The sequence below is a fragment of the Lolium perenne genome, chromosome 3 (assembly GCF_019359855.2).
Source record: "Lolium perenne isolate Kyuss_39 chromosome 3, Kyuss_2.0, whole genome shotgun sequence".
In the NCBI taxonomy this organism is placed as follows: Eukaryota; Viridiplantae; Streptophyta; class Magnoliopsida; order Poales; family Poaceae; genus Lolium; species Lolium perenne.
In genome coordinates, this window is record NC_067246.2 from 183727233 (window position 1) to 183745008 (window position 17776).

At 45.2% G+C, this 17776-nt stretch overlaps 2 protein-coding genes across 2 annotated transcripts; one reads left to right on the forward strand and one right to left on the reverse strand.

Annotated features, from left to right (window-relative positions):
- Window positions 1-1507: 1507 nt before the first annotated feature.
- On the reverse strand, window positions 1508-2921 carry LOC127338443 (uncharacterized). Its single transcript, XM_051364549.2, has 2 exons — window positions 2310-2921; window positions 1508-2214 (listed from the first exon to the last, which is right to left on the reverse strand). Exons 1-2 carry the CDS (start codon window positions 2881-2883, stop codon window positions 1802-1804), a joined length of 987 nt encoding a protein of 328 aa, XP_051220509.1. The 5' UTR covers window positions 2884-2921; the 3' UTR covers window positions 1508-1801.
- Window positions 2922-10650: 7729 nt separating this feature from the next.
- LOC139838521 (uncharacterized) lies at window positions 10651-15309 on the forward strand. Its single transcript, XM_071828259.1, has 3 exons — window positions 10651-10747; window positions 10852-11466; window positions 12702-15309. Exons 1-3 carry the CDS (start codon window positions 10740-10742, stop codon window positions 12715-12717), a joined length of 639 nt encoding a protein of 212 aa, XP_071684360.1. The 5' UTR covers window positions 10651-10739; the 3' UTR covers window positions 12718-15309.
- The last annotated feature ends 2467 nt before the right edge of the window (window positions 15310-17776 follow it).

Below are 17776 nucleotides of genomic sequence, written 5' to 3' on the forward strand. Positions count from 1 at the left end.
ATTAGTGCTAGGAGGAACTAGACACTAAATGATATAGTAGAAGCGGAACCTCGGCGTGAGAATTCCAGAAAATCGTTCGTGACAGGATTCGAACTCTGGTCGTTGGGGTGCGCCACTGGACCCCAACCACTGGGCTATGCCCACGTCCTCGCCTTTATCTTCTTAATTGCTAGGAAGGTTTAAAGGTTAGTTGTGAATGGATTCGTCTCTTTTTTGAAAAAAGGAGCTTTATTACTCAAAAGGTTTGACATAATACACCCGGCCTCTGCATAGCTAGGATGCACACAGCGGTCCAACAAGAGTACACAACACACTGTAAAGGTAGCGACACAGAACAAATAGGTCTGTAGGAGCTGCAATCCTCCGACTATGCAGCCACCCATGTCTCCAACCGTGTAGACACCGCCGTAAAGAGGTCGCGGTCCTCCAAGAGCTGAAGCGATGACCATAAACGAAGCAAAGCCATACACCGGTATATTACCTGTATAAGATAAGAATTTTTATCATTAAAAACCTTGTCATTTCTACATAGCCAAAGTGATCATATAAAGGCAATCGCTCCCACCCTGATAAGATTGCTAAACCTAGCCTCCACCCCGTTTAACCAATTGGCAAAAATATTTGCAATACTTCAGGGTGGGTGTAAGTTAGATCCTATCTGAATGATTGACCATATAGCTCTAGCAAATTAGCAAAGGAAGAAGAGATATTTTATTGTCTCGTCTTCGTGACAGAAAACATATTTTTTACAACCATGCCAATTTCATTTTGTAAGGTTATCTTTGGTGAGGATAACACCACGGTGTAGGTACCAAGCAAAAACCTTCGTTTTTAGTGCTATCATCATCTTCCAAATGGCCTTATTACTAAATACCGATTGAATAGTTTCTATTAACGCCTCATACATGGATCTTACCGAGAATACACCATTCTTGGTGAGTTCCCGGCGGAATATGTCCTTCCCTTGTACCAACTGAATTGAAGGTAATCTTTGTAGCAGTTCATTCCAGGAGGTTAGATGAGGACCGACTACATCACACTTGAACGTCATAGATGGTGGAGAAGATTCCGTACTCCCTGAAGAATGGATTCGTCTCTTGACCACTCTTGATCAAGTTCAAGGATCCAAGGTGTGAATCACAGAGGGAATACACGTTAAAGTGAATTCATAAGGCATGCTGCCAGTTGAATTGGGACAGATTTCCAAGACCAAAGGTCATCCATGCGACAAACATAACACTGTAGGTCAGCTCATACTGAATGGGAAACAATATTTTCATCACGCAGTGTGACGCTTAGCTGCCCCCTCTGTGTAAAGCAATTGGTCGCTCGAGATTTTTACTTGATATCCGGATAATCAATATAGTTTCCTATTTTCCTCGCGAAAAGAATCAACAAAACAATCACCGTGCATGCAAGCTGCAGGCACATATATGTGTAAGCTGAATTCAAGAGATTCTCGGAAACAAAGCTAAACAAATAGTAGGGAAAAACACCTGAACGTGTATAGTATAATAGGAGATCAGTATATTCCCATAGTATCTCTCATTGCATAGTGCATACACATATATAGACATATCGGATTTGGTAACATATATACCTGTATATATGATCTATATACCCAGCTTACAGCTGCTGGATTACTTCTTGTTCATCTATATATAAAGTACTCTTATAGAATAATCTATATCCTTGTGTGGCAAACCATGCATACTCGCTCTACGTATACTTTGAGCTATATACCTCGCGACATCTACTTAAATGGTATGTGCGCATGATCGTGGCCGCGTATACCCATCGATCAGTTGTTGGTGTTGCCGTTCCTGGTGTCGTTGGTTGCCTGCTCTGGCCGGCACCCCCCGGGACGGGCACACGGAAGACTTACGTGGGAACCTTCTTTAGCTTCCGGCGCTTTTTTGGCCGCTGGCGGGCACGGCGGCCTATACTTCGGTGGGGGCTTCGGCTTCGGGCTCGGGGGGCACCGCTTCGGGCACGGCGGGTTCTGCGGAGGGGTTGGCTTCGGCGGAGTGGGCGTTGGCGTTGGCGTTGGCTTTGGCGGCGTAGGGGTCGGCGTGGGCTTTGGCGGCGTCGGTGGCTTCGGCTTTGGCGGCGTGGGCTTCGGCTTCGGCTTCGGTTTAGGTGGACCCGGTTTGGGCCCGGGGTGGTTGTGGAAGCATTTGTGCCCGCATGCTTTGAAGCAATCCCCCTGTTTATCTGTGAATCAAAGGCAGAGTGATGCCGGTTATACGTACGAGTAAGTAAGTAAGACGAATGCATGCTGCTTCTTCGGAGAGTGAAGTGATACGTACATGGCGGCAGCTTGAGGCAGGTCTCTGCGATGCACATCTTGTAGCACACCGGCGGCAGGTCTTTGTAGCAGTCCACGATGCACTTCTTCTTGCACGTGAAGTAGTCCTTGCCGCCGTTGCTGCTGTGGCTATTGTCGTCGTCGTCATCGTCTTCATCTTCATCCTCATCGTCGTCATCCTTCTTATCATCCTTGTCGTCGTCCTTGTCGTCGTCCTTGTCCTTGTCTTTATCCTTGTCCTTGTCCTTGTCATCGTCATCCTCATCCTCGTCCTCATCATCACCCTTGTCGTCGTAGCTGTCGGAGACATTGGCGACAGCACCATCGGTAGAGTGGGCGGTGCCTGTGGCGGCCGCTGCACCGTCGTCGACGGCTATGTGGGCGGCAGGTTCGGTACGGTTGGCCGAGCGGAGAGGGGCGTTGGGGTAGCTGTCGCACTTGTCCATGCATGTTGAGTAGCACTGCCAGCACCCTGCTTCTTTTTTGGCTTGCGGGTCGTCCGCCCCCGCTGTGGCGAAGAGCGCCGCCACGGCCAGGAGGACGGCGATCTTGGCCGCCGCCGCCATGGAGACCATGATTTCCCCGATGAGGGTGTGTGTGTGGAGATGGAGATCGATCGATGGAGTGTGGCTGGCTTTGCAGAAGAATGGCGGTATATATAGGGCGCGTACCTATGTTATGTTCTCGCTAGCCAGCTGCGGTTCGCTACCAGTGTCCGAGTGTCGTCGTCATGCACGCAGATCGAGTGCACGAGACAGTGTGAACAGAATCGGTTGGAGCTAGGCCTGGAGATGCAGCATGCTTCCGGCAACGATGTACCTCCATGCTTAATTTGCTCGCGTTAGTTTCGCATGCGTCGCGCATGAATCCTTTTTTTTTTCGATCGCCAGCTTAATTATTAAGTTCGTGTGCGGCTTGAACTGCTCGAACAAATCTGTTAACTTGCCGTAGACAAAAGACAGATACATCATCAGCCTCGATCGGAGAATCTCCGATACAGTGTTGCCTAGCTATGTATAAAAAGAACGTACGTTCTACCCATTAGTAGTCTGGTATAGTGGTATTCAATGTATTATTTGGTAGTAATACTGTACGACGATCAACGAACCTTCATTCTCTCAACAGTTCATATGCTCATCTCTAAAGAACATGGCTAACAAAATCTTTTACTACTCCTTTAGCAAGGAAAGTCGTGTAGATCCACTACTTTTTTTTTTTGAAAAAGAGATCCACTACTTCTTTAGCAAAATGTTCATACTTGCTTCTCGGATCCATTAAATTTCCAAAGCACGGATTAGACTTCAGTATGTTGCTTCTTTTTTAACATCTTCAGTATGTAACTTTGCTTGGCCATTCTCATATGATCCAAGCATAATTCCCAAACAGGATAAGGCCTCTTTAAAACTACACTTTTGCTAGGGAAATTTGGAGAGAAAATAAAGGAATTCCTAGGAGGGGTGATTGCAAAAAGACGAAGCATACTAAATTGCACATTTGAGAGCCAGATTTGCACGATTAACTATGCATAAACTTTAGGAAATTTCTAAAGAGCAAACATTCGATTTTTAAAACATAGAGTGAAGGAGTTTTCAACTGTTGGATTTTAGAAGCAATGATGGATGACAACTATCTGGATCTCACATTGTCAGGATCTCACATTGTTAACTGATCCTCTTCGCAAAATATTCGTTCAATATTGGCGTCCAAAATAAAGTGCATGTTAAGTTACAATTCGAGGCTAAAAAGTGCACAAATAAGAACCTACATGTTTGAAAATATTGGATAACTATACCTTCTATGTTTGACATTCATTAAGAGAGATATTTTGTAGATGCTACTCGAACATGTTTATCATATTATGCAGAAAAAAACATTGTGCACATGCGGAATACTTGCAGTGACTAGTAAAATTGCAAGTGCAACAGAAGTAATCTTATGAATTTATTTGCCACTCTTTGCCACCTCATCCTTCTTGATTTTTTTTTACTCGGACGACCGTGAGTAACTAATGCAAACAAGACATAAACATATTTCAAGCACAAGAAGTCTATAATTTACATATACAATTATATGGATCATTGAGGTATAGTTTATGTATACAACTTTGTAGTTTGTAAATTTGAAGAAAATTCGTAGGTTTTGATATTCTTAATTATTTAAAATGAACCATTCAAATATATTCACAAAGTTCACAACACAGTCGATAACAAACTCTTCATACTAATATTTCAAATGAAAATATATAACTTCCATAGTTCCATTGTACATAAAAATGTAAGGTCTATGCCTCTGTGGTTGGTTTACAAACAAATGTCACACGTGACTCACTTTTATTAATTCGTCAGTATAACTAAACATTAGATAACTATACCTTCTATGTTTACCATTTTTTTAAGAAACATGTTTAGTTTATGCTACTTGGATGTGTTTTTCACGTCGAATAGCGCTATATGCATCTGAAGTTCTGGACTGCTTCTAGTGATATATGATCAATGCCTTTCCTACACACTAAAACACGTGTAAACACATGCATTTTCATAGGGGGAACCCTATAACACATTATATTAGTGGACGGAGGAAGTAATTAGCAAACATCGTGTGCGCCTCTTACGTCACACCAACAACCAACATGGTGGTGAAATTGGTCAATTGGAGTGGACGTAACGAGATCCATGTGAGTTGACACACATGCCATGAACACATGCTGACAACTGACATTGACTAGCATCTTTGCACATGATACTCAGAGTTTTATAGGTACGCATTTTTTTTCCTTACTTTTCTCTTTTATTAATCCATCTTGGGTAGTTGTACTTGATTTAAATATAAAAACTATATGTTAATTGGATATGGGATTTTTGTAAGTCAATGATCTAGACAGTTGATGTAAGGACATTTAGATAAAAAATATTTTTTCAACACTTGTTAGGATGTGAATATTGAGTGAACGTATTTCAGAGTGGATCGGTTAGGAGTTGCCACGTGGCATATGGACAATTGTCAATAGCCGTTGCTTTTAAAATCTAATAGTTGCCAACTCGTTCGTATCATGTTCTTCGCATTTTATAACGTTCCTTTAGTTTTATCGGACCATATGTAAAGTTATACTTGTAAGTGTCAAAGATGACTATTTTTGTTACTAATACTGCAATTTATATAAGTTGAACTTGCTACAAAAGGAATTGGTGTTTCGAAACGATGCAAAACTAGATTGATTTATGTGATGGGAAGGATAGATATACTAATTCGGTGTACCCTTTGGTACAAAATTGAAAAACTCACAATGATGGAATATCTTGCATTTGCTACTCCGTTGTAGATCCCATTTTCTACCTAATCTATCTCTAAATTCTAGAAAACATAGCTTTCGAACTCTCGATCCCTGAGCTAAGCCTAGCTTGGCATCAACCATTCGGTATCACATGGCCGATCTTGTGCTGCTCGCCCCCCTGCATCCCTCCGCTACATAGCTCTTTTGGCACGTGTCCCGGCACACCGCCATCATCTTGCTGTCCGGGTGGAGTTGGCCGCACATGGACAGGACGCACGAGTGCTCGCAATCTCCTCCGCTGCGAGACGTCGCCGCCGCCGCAGGGCCGCCGGAACATCTGTGGTAGCAGGAGAACTGGCAGAACCAGAACTCCTCCCGCGGCACGCACTGGTCGAAGCACGCGTCGAAGCAGGGCCTGCCCACGCCGCCGCCGGCAGCGATCACCGCCGATCCAACGAGCAGCAAGACCGCCGCGACACGTCGCATACCACCGCCCGTGCTGATGTCCATTGCAACCACGCTGAGATCGCAGAGACACGGCAGTCTGCAGGGATGGATTCGTCGACTGGGTTTTGCTTTGAGCGGACAGGGTCGCTGGTTTATGCGATCAGTGGCTGGGTAGCGCGCTAGTGGTTGGCCAGCCGCTCTAGAATGTTGGCCAGCCGCTCTAGAATATTGGAGCGCCGGCAGCTCATCGGGTCATGGTTTGAGTGTGACCGCCACCGTTCGGGGAGGAAGCAACCTGCAACAACTCCCCGTCGTCTCATGCTCATGTTGTTATGTGGACGCAAAATCAGGTATCCGGTTGGAAATTCTCTGCTTTTTTTAGGGTTGGAAATTCGCTGCTACGACATGGCCAAGATCCTAATCAATAGGGGCGATGGCCCAACTTGCCTGACGCAGAGATAAGGGGCCGACGACCGATGAACATTGCAAATGGGTCGTGTGGCCCAATAATAAAGATTTGTTTTTATGTATTTATTACATTTGATAAATTGTAAAATGCCTAATTATTTTTACACATAATAATAATGGGAAATATTTTTGGGCCGTGAACATATTCAAACCCATGAGAATACTCCTATTTGAATTCCTGAGTAATTTTCTGAATACTTTTTTAAAACCCGTGAACATTTTTTTCTAACCGCGCATACTTTTTTGAATTCATAAATGATACTTTCTTTGAACCCAACATATTTTGAATTCGTGAATGTTTTCTACATGGACTCTTTTCAAAATATATTCTTTTCCAAAAAAATGATTTCTACAAATAAACAAAGAAGAAACTCAAAAGGAAAAAATAGAGAGAATAATGGAAATAAAAAAGAAGCGAGAAAAAATAAAACATGGAACACGGAGAAAATAGGTAAAGCAAAAAAAACATGAAAATAAAACGTAGCTTATATATTGGGTCCAGCCCACGAACCGAACCCCTTTAGGCGGGAGTGATCCGATCCTACTGAGCGAGGGAGTGAGAAATATGATGTTTTATCTTTCGATTTGTCTCATTGGTGCAATTTAGATTTTTTCATGTAAATTCTCCATGGGTCTCAATGATGTCGACGGCGTTGGGTCAAATGAAAGCCTCCTAACTCCATCTTTTGATCCCGTCAAGTCGTCTTGGAGCGGTCGTCACTTGACCAATGCTAATGAGCTAGTGGTGTTTGCATCTCAAGCATTGACATCTCTTGATCCAGTGGTTTGTTCTTCAGTGTCTTGGCATGTTTTATCTCTTGTGATATGTTTGTTTTGGCTCCTGGTTCTTTAGTCTCACACCTTTGTTCTCGTGATGTTCTTTTTTTAAAAGAATTTTCGTGTGATGTTCTTGTATGTCGGTCCTTTTCAAAACATCGATTTAATAATCTGCTATGGGAGGTGTGTGTTCCAGGTCACATTGTTTTTGATGGTCTCATTGTAGGATGATATGTGTGACTTTTCAAAAATATTCGACCCTATTTAATATTTTGTAGGTTTGATCTTCTAAAGTTTTATCTCGAGACGTAAGGAGCTAAGACAACGAACGAATGCTAGGGTGGATTTTGGCATAGGTGATTTTACACTTTTCCGATATACCTCTACCATACGATGGCTTTGAGTGAGAGACTGCTTAGTACTAGCATAAGTGGAGTCTTGGATGTGAAGAAGACATTGCTTCATAGGTTATTGTGTGGGAATGACTGTTACACAACGATTTTTCTGTCCAAATCGTACATGAGCATGTGATCCTAGAGATTAGTGCTTTGCACCCGCGGACTCGGTAGGGGTGGCAATACTTGGGAACTGCGGTTCATGTGATGCTTTTCGAGTACAGAGTCTCAATATCTAGAGTGAAAAGTTCTAGATCTAGCCTTCATTGATTGTACATGGTAGTGGCGATATCCCTCTTGAAGGCACTGTATGGAGATTTCAGATTTATCCTAGGTGGCTAGGTGAAAACCTAGAACCTTTGATTCGATGACGATAAAACTTATGAAATGTCCCTTTCTTCGAGGTGTCACTTTTGAAGAACCTCTTTTGTATTCCAGGTTTGTCTTGAGGTGGTTTGGGCCCGGCTCTTGCGAGTGATTGATCCTTGTGGTTGGATACTTTTTATTTTTACTTTTTTGGCCATATGCATTGATGTGGGCATTACCCTTCGGGTACCTGACATTAGTCTACCTCCTTTGGCCCAACTAGGGGCCCACGAAGATTGACCAACAGCCAAGGTGGGCCCATACATCGGTTCTAGCAAAGGGCACCTACTAGAAGATGGATTCTTGATGAACAAGACAAGAAGACACCGTACAAGGAAAGACTAAAATGGATTTCGTTGTAACCTAGTGTAACACCCCAACTTTTGCAACCTTGTTTAGTGTCCAGAATGCAAAAATCAGGGGGAACAAAAACTTTCTCTAACGATGTATTGTGTTGATCTGCTTGTAGATGAACTGTCTTGTTTTGCTTATTGATGAGTTGTCTTGATGTGCTGGTTTAAAATTTTCTTGACACTCCAATATCACTTATTCACAACCAAGCCTTGGCTAGTCCACATATGTATATGGATTCAATCTTCTCTACTCCAATTCAAACCTTTCCACTTGTGGAAATATGAGTGGGTCAACTTAAAAATTCATCCTTGGGATATAATCTAGCTCAACCTATCCTTGATTCCAGAATGGTGATTATCTATTCTCTAATCCACCTATGCCTTGTACTCTAGGCATCAACTTTGGAACAACTCCAAACTTGACTAAGTCCTAAAACAGTTATCAGATTCAATCTTTGAGCCTCTAGCTATATTCCTCCTTTGCCATCTGAGGCAATGCCCTTATCCCTTGATCTACCCCTTCATGTGCACATCCCAACCCTACCAATGCCTTGGGCCAGATCACCCATCTACCCACTTTTCCTTGATGATTTTGAAGCCAAGTCAATAGGATGTTTTGGCAGGCTTAAAAGATTCAAACTTTGGCAGATGATCCTTAATCACCCACGAGGTTATAGGAGAAATCAAGGCATGGATCTCATCTATACAACTTCCTTTACAACTCCAGTGTCTCGCATGTCTCATGCTATCTTTGCAACCCATATTTTCATCTGGATATTATACCCTATCGAATGTTTAAACTCTAGATCCTTTCTCCCACTCTAGTCTTTTTTTTTCTTAAAAATTCAACTTTAATCTTTACAAAACCAAGAGTGGATATGATGGATACATTATGTAGTAATCATCTACCCTTGAGAAAATATTTTCCCAAAATTGTTTTACCCAAAACCCTATTTTAAAAACCATCTCTATTTCTCACTACAAAGCTACTTCTAGTTTTATGAAAGCTTTTCAAATTATTTTCTCAAATTAAAAATGCAATGTGAGTGCTATCTTACATCACCCTACTTCCATCCATAATGGTTTCTAGAAATATATTTCCTTAATTATTATTTTTCTTTTAACAAAATACTTGTTTATAGGGCTTATGATAATTCTTTCATTTGATGCTTATTTTATGATTGAGAAAACCCTCTATGCAAGCATAATATTTTAAACCCTTGGTATCCTTTTGTTTTCAAAAAAATTTGAAAATCTATTTCAAATAAGTTTCTTTCAAACTAGCCATAGGAAGTGATTCAATCTAATTTTTCATATGTCCAAAATTAAAATAGCTACCCTTGGACATCAAATGCTCCTCCCTAAAAAAATAAAACCTTCTCGAATCCATTCTTAGCCTCATCATTTTTTTCAAAGCAACCATATGCCATCTCCATCTTATGTAAGTGAAAATGGGTTGTTTCATGACACCGCCATCTTGGATATCAATCTACCTCTAAGTTTTTATTTCTCCAACCATTCCTCATCTTGAAACCAAGTGACCTTCCTCACCTACACTAGATCTTGATCTATTATCACTTGGACATGCTATTCCCTTTTTATTTGGCAAATGTGAGCCGGCCATATGCCATGCACCACCTCACCCAACTCAAACTCTATTTCTATAGATCAGATTGGAGCACACCTAATCCTCAACGCCATCCCATTGTCTTCTTGTGCTTGGCAAAGAGGAGGGCCGGCCATGCATTGCATGCCATGCATGACACCCGAGCACCATCACTCCCCTCTCTCTCCTCTTTTTCCTCTCTCATGTCCTGCTCCAAATTGTTGCTGCATTGGACTTAGACCCCCTCCCGCACCACAAGCACACTTTGAAAACCGCCCAGCTAGCCCTACCCCTCTTCTCTCTCTCATGTGCCCTTGAGCACCGATGGCATGGTTGGTTTTCAAAACCACCACCTCTGACGAAGCTACCTCGCCACCAGCCTCTCCTTGATGTCCCTGAACGAACCAGCATGGACTCTCTCCCTTGTCCCCTTCCTCCTGGCAGCTATCGACCGCGCCCTGGACGCCGACGCTCGTCGAACACTTGGCGTGCAAGCGCTGTGGAGTCTCGTCCCGAGCAAAGAAACGAACCTCGCCATGGACGCCACCCTCGCCATGGACGCGGTGCACGCCCCGTCGCGGTGCACCATGTCCTCATCCTATTGAAACCGAACCTAAGACCATATACACCGTCCCCGGGCCTCACTCCCTCTCACCTCACCTCACTTCATCTCTCAGAGCAGCGGAAGGAGGAGCCCTGCTCCCTTCTTTCCTCGCCGGCGGAGCAGACCGAGCGGCGTCCTGCATGCATGTCGCCGTACACGTCGTGGCAGCGGCTGCCACCACTCCTCCGCCCTTTCTCTTTGTTCCCTTCGACGCTGATATATCCCTCTAGTTGAACCGCCCCCTTTTTGTTGCCAGGAACCAGTGCGAGGTCACCGGCGTCGGGCATCTTCCCGTGCGGTCGAGGAACGTGTCCCCGTCCACGCGAGAGAATGGAGCTCGGCCTGTGCATCTCTGGCGCCAGGATAGCGCGCCAGGAGCCCCTCCGCCTGAACTTCGTTGCTCAGGTCCCTCCGCGGTGAGCCTCCACCTCCCTCCGCTCCCTGCTTCGCGGCAGCGCCGCTACTTCCTCATCGTGCCGGTCCTCGCCGCGGAGCCGTCTCGTCTGCGTCGACGTCCGGGAAGCCGCCCCTGCATGGCCGAGCTGAGTGAAGCGAGCCTCTGCTCTCCCGCCGCACCATCCCCGGCCTCGCCTTCGTCACCGCCGAGCTCGTATCCTCCGTGCATGTCGCTGTCGACGGAGTTCCGTCCGTGCCGGCCAGGGAACATCTCGTCGGCATGCCGCGTCGCTCCCCTGCGTTGCCTGACCCGCCGCTCCTCCTCCGCGTCCTCCCTGAACCGCCGCAGAACCTCCCTCGGTGAGCCGTTGATCCTTCTCCGTCACTGCATGCGCGCGTCGCCGACTGAGCCGCGCAGCCTCCGCCGAATCCTTCAGCGGCGACCTCCATCATCTTCGAGCTTCGACCACCGCCGGTGAGAACCCCGTCTCCCTCCGTCGTAGCTATCACCGCGACGCTGACGTTCATTGGTAGTCCCCGAAGGACGCATCCAGGTAGCTTTCATTCGTAGCTATCACGATCCTGCCGCTGCATGCAAATGCATGGTGCATGGCCGCAGGTAGCAAAATGGGTCATCCCAGCACTGCGCTGAGCCAAGCGAGCCGGCGCTGATCCGCCTCGTCCCGGCCCTTCGGCCCGTTTCGTTTTTCTTATCTGGGAATAGAAATCCTGTGCTGCCAGATCTAGTTCAGGTTTAAATCCACCAAATATTATTTTGTAAATACCTAAATCAGCAGATCTAAAATTCCTAGAGTTTTCCATCATTGGAAACTGGTTTTAATCCCAGATCTGCTCTGCATCTCTCTCAGGAAATAAAGTGCGGGAGTCATGCAATAGCAATGTAAATTCAATATAAAAAGTTTTAGGGCACGTACCTTTTTTTTTTTTAGCAAACTAAATTGCCTTGAATACACCTCTGTATTCTCCGCCTTTTGGCATAAGTGAAAACGCACGTACCTTGCCAGTTTGCAAATGAACCAGAGAACCTTTTCTGCTCAAATCTGACTTGAGAAAATTATTGAGGGACATCAAAAATAGACTTTTCGCACGAAACCAATTTTATAAGAACCAGTATATCTTATTTATCAACTTATCCAGATAAAATGTTTTATAAGCTTCTGAGAATATATGTAAATTTATTTACCAAAACTGAGCCCTAAACAGTAAATTAATTATTATAAATAATCTGTAAATCGAAATGGAGTGAATCCGATTTTTCTGGAATCCTTATTTAGTTGTCTATCCAGGGATGTACAGATTGTTTGCCTTAATTCATTTGTGTTCTGTGAGCCTAAAAGGGAAGCTAATTGTTCCTCGCTTTTGTAAAAATGGTTAAAGATATTATATATTTAAATTTGACACCAAACCACTTTATAGTATTTCCCTGTGTCATTACCTACCTTGGCATACCAAGTTTAGGCCTTGGTGGTAAGCAGAGAGGAAGTGGATAATTTTAAGGTTCTTTCCTTTTATGAACAAATAAAATGGTTTTCTTGAGATGAAAGGTGCTAGAAAATAACTAGGGGTACTGTGCACTTATTAGTGCTTGGAATACCCACTGATTTCATTATAATAAATGTTGTTAGAATTTTTACTTGTATGGTTGTGTCTTGTATGGTGATTGTGTGTTCTTTTATTTTGCGACGATAGATACGAACGCCACTGATGAAGAAGAGAAGGATCATTTCGAGGATTTCGAAGAGAAAGTCCAGGGACACATTGCTAATCAAGGCAAGCCACCTATTGATGCATATCTCATCCTAATTATCTTACTCTTGCATTATTAGCAGCTTTATAAATTGCATGATTTTATTTATTTATGTGGGTGGTTATTGCCACACGGAGTTTTATTATTCCACCCTTACGGGTGCATCCCTCGTTGATACCCAATAAACACATATATGTTAGTGATATGGTGCTTAACACCTTATCATCCTTGTCGCCTCTTTTCAAAGAAAAGTCGGACTATAGGTCGGGAGCCTCTTTAAAAAGGTTTGTGAAAATGTTTTCAAGAAAGAAGTGTTTCGAAAACCTTGGAATGGGGTAGCCCTGCCCAAGTGTGAGTTTATGAAAAGGAAAAGGTTTTTGGGAAGAAAAATTGCTGGAGGCAAGTGGATAAAATTGTTTTCGAAAAACTTTGGTGACTGAGTACCTAACCGGACCTAGCCAGTACAACCACATTACCCTTTAGTGGGACGGGGCGCAGCGTAGTAGTTTGTCTCGCCTTAGTTTGGGTCCTGCAAGTGTAGTGGCAGTCCGACCATGGACGCTTCGACCGGGGTTCTTCCCATGAGAAGGGACGCAACCCATTTGCCTTTTCAGGTACGCGGGGTACAACTTATGAGCTCCCATTGAAAGATGCCGAAGTGGTTGGAGGGCATTCCGGAGGGTCGGGTGTCGGGGACTTTGCAATTCCTGGGTAAACGGCATCCCGGACTCTGGTGTTGGGAGGTACAACTCATTCGGCATGTCTTAGGCTAAGGCGAGCAAGCGAAAAACTGCGATCGGTTATCCGAGCCTCGCGTTTTGACGCTTGGTGAACCAGGGATGATCCCGGCGGATTTATCGGATCTTGTGGGGAAAGTGTACAACCTCTGCAGAGTGTAAATCTATTCGAATAGCCGTGTCCACGGTTATGGACGTGGGAATGGAAGCTGCTTGGCATTAAAGAAAGTTTTGGTTTATAAAAATGTTTTCCAAAGGGTTTGGAAAAGGATACCAGTGGGACTGGTGGAAATGTTCCTGGGAGGTACGGTGGAAAGTTGGAAAAGTTGTTTTGGTCATACTGAGATGGCCGGAAAGGAAAATGGGTCGCCCGTACCTATTAGTCTTCGAAAGAAACTTGCTTTCAAAAAGGTTTTCAACAAAGATATAGAGATGTCATACTCTCGAGAGGAACCACCTCTCACTCCTTGTAACCCTAGAATAGTGCCTGTTCCTTGCTACTGCCAAATTGCATATCCTTTACTTCTCTCTAAGGTGGTTTGCGAGTACAATTCATAATGTACTCATGGCTTTGTCCCTGGCTATTTACTTGGCCAGACTTGGTGGAATCCGACAGATAAAGAAGGAGTCGACGACGTCTATGCGAGCTAGGCACGTCTTCCCAGTCAGTTGCCTGTAGGGTTATGGCATGACATGGGCTATGCGAATGCTTCCGTCTGAAGTATTTCCGCTGTGTGATTGTTGATCTCCTGCCATTGCAGATCTTATGTAAGTATTGGTCATGTGACCTACTGTAATCTTTTTATTCGGTACTGTAATGGATGATGTATTTGATACCAGTTCAGTTATGCTTTCACGACACACTGATCATGGGATCGTGAATGTGTATGCATAACGGGTGTTTCGGATAGCTAGTCCGGGGCCCCACACCTAGTCGAGCTCGGGCAAGACTCTCGGGACATGGCCTGCTATATAAAGGACAGGAGAGGGCTGTCGAGACACAACTTCAATACGTAGAACCACCGCAAGGTTAGAGCTAGAAATCTAGAATCCTTGACTCTCGGCGAGTCAACCAAAGCAACCTATCGGCTACCCCATTGTAACCCGATATATTCAGTAATCAAGATCAGACAAGCAGGAAGTAAGGGTTTTACCTCATCGAGGGCCCCAAACCTGGGTAAATCTCTCTGCCCGTTTGTTTGGTATCTGATGTCTCGTGCTAGCATGTAGGATTCTGTCAACCCTAAGCACCTCATGGTGGGCATTGCCGAGGAGCACCCTCGTCAATTGGCGCCGTCTGTGGGAAACCTGCTGGTACAAGGCACTTCATCGGCTGCTCCGATCGTGTCGACCACGACTTCACTGGCATTGCCGACACCATCATCGGCTCCTTCATCGCCAAGCTCGAGGAACTCGATTTGTTTCGGGTCCTTCCAGTTTACTCCACACACCGACTCGTCGCATTCGGCTTTCTCATGCCTACGCGGCGGGTTAGACATGACGTTCGGGAGCGTTCACTACTGCGTCGACTCTGAGGGCATCCTTCGGTTGCCTGATCCGTTCGCCCCCAACACGTCAAGAACTGCGGCTTCATCGACTGTTGCATCGACCGCTTCATCCCTGATCACAGTCGATCTATCGACTCCAACGTCTTCGCCATCGACATCTTCACGCCGTTCCACGTCATCTATGTCTGTTGGATCTAACGATTCTGCATCATCGGATCTAACATCGTACTACTGCCTCAACTGCGACACTAGGCACGGGCTAGGCTCGGATGACACGCCTTTCATCTGCAGCGCCAAAGTACTCCTCCGACGAAGAAAGTATCGACAGCATCGCCAGGGCAACCACCTGGAGAGTGGCACATCACCAAATTTATGCTATCCTAAACCCTGTTAACGGAGGCGAACCCTCCGAAGGCGAATATACCCCACGTGTCAATCGTGGCGGACGCCGCAATGTTGAAGCTAGCGCCAGCAACGACGATAGCGCTTACACCATCACTAAGGAAGAGTGGGAGATTGCTCGTAGTGCCATAGCCAATAACACTCGAATTCCCTCTGGAGCTTCGGCAGGAACCCTCAACGCGTATCACGGTATTCTAGAGAAGAATTGGGTTCGATTAGCAAATGAACAAGCTGACCTCAATCAACACCGGCAGGCAGCCGATCAATCAAGCGAGCGACGAAGGGCGTTGCCTTCGCATGGAAGCACGTCTTGTAGCAACCAAGGCCCATTGAGATTTCGGCCACTAATTCCTCGCCTTTCAGAAGCCGATGCAAGGGAGATCACTTCGAATCTCTCCAACTCTTTCATGACTATGGACACCGCAGGCATGGTTAGGCCAAAAACCATCGAAAGGGCAACAACTAATCTTGCATCTTATTTGATCAACCACCAGCCAACACCCAACGATCCAATGGCGCAAGATCATCGGGGCACTTTGGAAAGCCTCGCGATCCTCGGGGATAAACTCACCCCTAGGAAGGAGAAAACTACGCATCAAGGCAGTGGATCTAAGCATCATTCGAAAGATGCCCGCGACGATATTACACAGGGTAAGATCGACAAAGCCTGCCGCCGGCATGCTACAAGGGAAGGCTATGACAGCGGCGATTCCGAAGAAACCCAGGAGTACGATGGTGAACTTCGGGGTGCAGATTTTCTAAGCCATAGGATTCGGGAGGCGATGCCATTGAAAAGATTCAAGCCTACCCCTACCGATGCTGCCAAATTTGATGGTCAATAGGAGTCGAGGTCCTGGATAGACGATTATCTGCAAACTGTGATCTTATACAAGGGAAACAAAATAGCGGAAATGCAATGCTTATAGCTCTACCTGAAAGATTCGGCACGAGCATGGCTAAGAGGTCTGCCGAAGGGATCCATCAGGTCCTGGGAAGATCTGATCGATGCTTTCGTCCAGAATTTCTAGGCCACATACAGGAGGCCCGTTGGAATCGAAGAATTGCGCCACTGCCATCAGAAGCCGAAGGAATGAATGCGCGCGTACATTGGAAATTTTACTAAACTTCAAAATGCTTCTGAAGATGTCTCCATCGACAGGGTGATCGATGGCTTCAGTGACAGCATCCGGCGAGAATCCTATATCAAAGAACTTGGCCGAAAGAAGGCGAAGACTATTACCAAGCTTATGGAGATTGCCAATAGTTGGGCTGATGGAGAAGACAACGTGCGGAAGCCACGCCCATGCAGTGACAATGTAGACGATGACCATAAGCATGACTCAGGTTATCGATGTGATCGCCACAAAAAGAGAAGAGACCGTGGGTATGAAACCTTCGGTGACACCAACATTGTAGCTGTCGGATACTCCGATCGACGTGATAATCGGTATGACGATCAACGCGGTGAAAAATGCGACGATCGTTGGGATGGCAACAACAACGGTTCTGGGGGTAATCGAGGCAATTACATGGAATGACCGCCATGGGTCCCGGAGTTACCGTTCGATGATCATTTAAATGCTCCTTGTTACATACACGCGTACATCGACCCCAAGGACAACACCAAAAAGTCAAGTCACTTTCTCAGGGACTGCCGATAGTTTCTTGATCGTCAGAAGTTTTACGAGTTGAGTAAAGGGTCAACAATTTCAAACTCGTGCCTCCAATGAAGCTTTTCCTCCACCTCGAGGGCAGATGAGCATGATTCATAAAACTGGCATCTCTAGAAGAGATATGAAAAAGCTTACGCAAGAAATTAATCTTGCGGAAGACACCATGGTAACGTTCCCGAATTCATCGACTGGTCCGCGCAAAGCATCTTGTTCAGCAGAGCCGACCATCCGATGTCTATTCCAAGGCCATCCCATGCAGCTTTAGTAGTCAAAGCACATATCGGAGGATTCAACATCAGCAAAGTATTCATGGATGGTGGAAGCGGATTGAATCTGATATTCGCAAGCACAGTCAAAATATGGGCATTACAGGTGATATGTTACAGGAGTCTGATACATGTTTCCATGGCATTGTTCCAACCTTGCCAGCATACCCTGTCGGCAGGATCTCCTTGAATGTAGTCTTCGGGAAACCCGACGATTTCAGGAAGGGAAGGGTTGAGTTCGAGGTAGTGAATCGGAAATCATAGTACCGCGCTATCCTTGGAAGGCCAGCTTACGCCAATTTCATGGATGTACCACACTACGCGTACTTAAAGCTAAAGATGCCAGGCAACAACATGACCAATATCACGGTTCACGGAAGCTTTTCTCGTTCAGACAATTGTGATCGAGAATTCTAGAAGATTGCCGCTAA

Coding starts and splice junctions, on each gene's coding strand:
- LOC127338443 (XM_051364549.2), bottom strand. CDS start 2,883: ATGGTCTCCATGGCGGCGGCGGCCAAGATCGCCGTCCTCCTGGCCGTG. Junction 2,215..2,309: donor CTGCCTCAAGCTGCCGCCAT/GTACGTATCACT, acceptor TTTGATTCACAG/ATAAACAGGGGGATTGCTTC.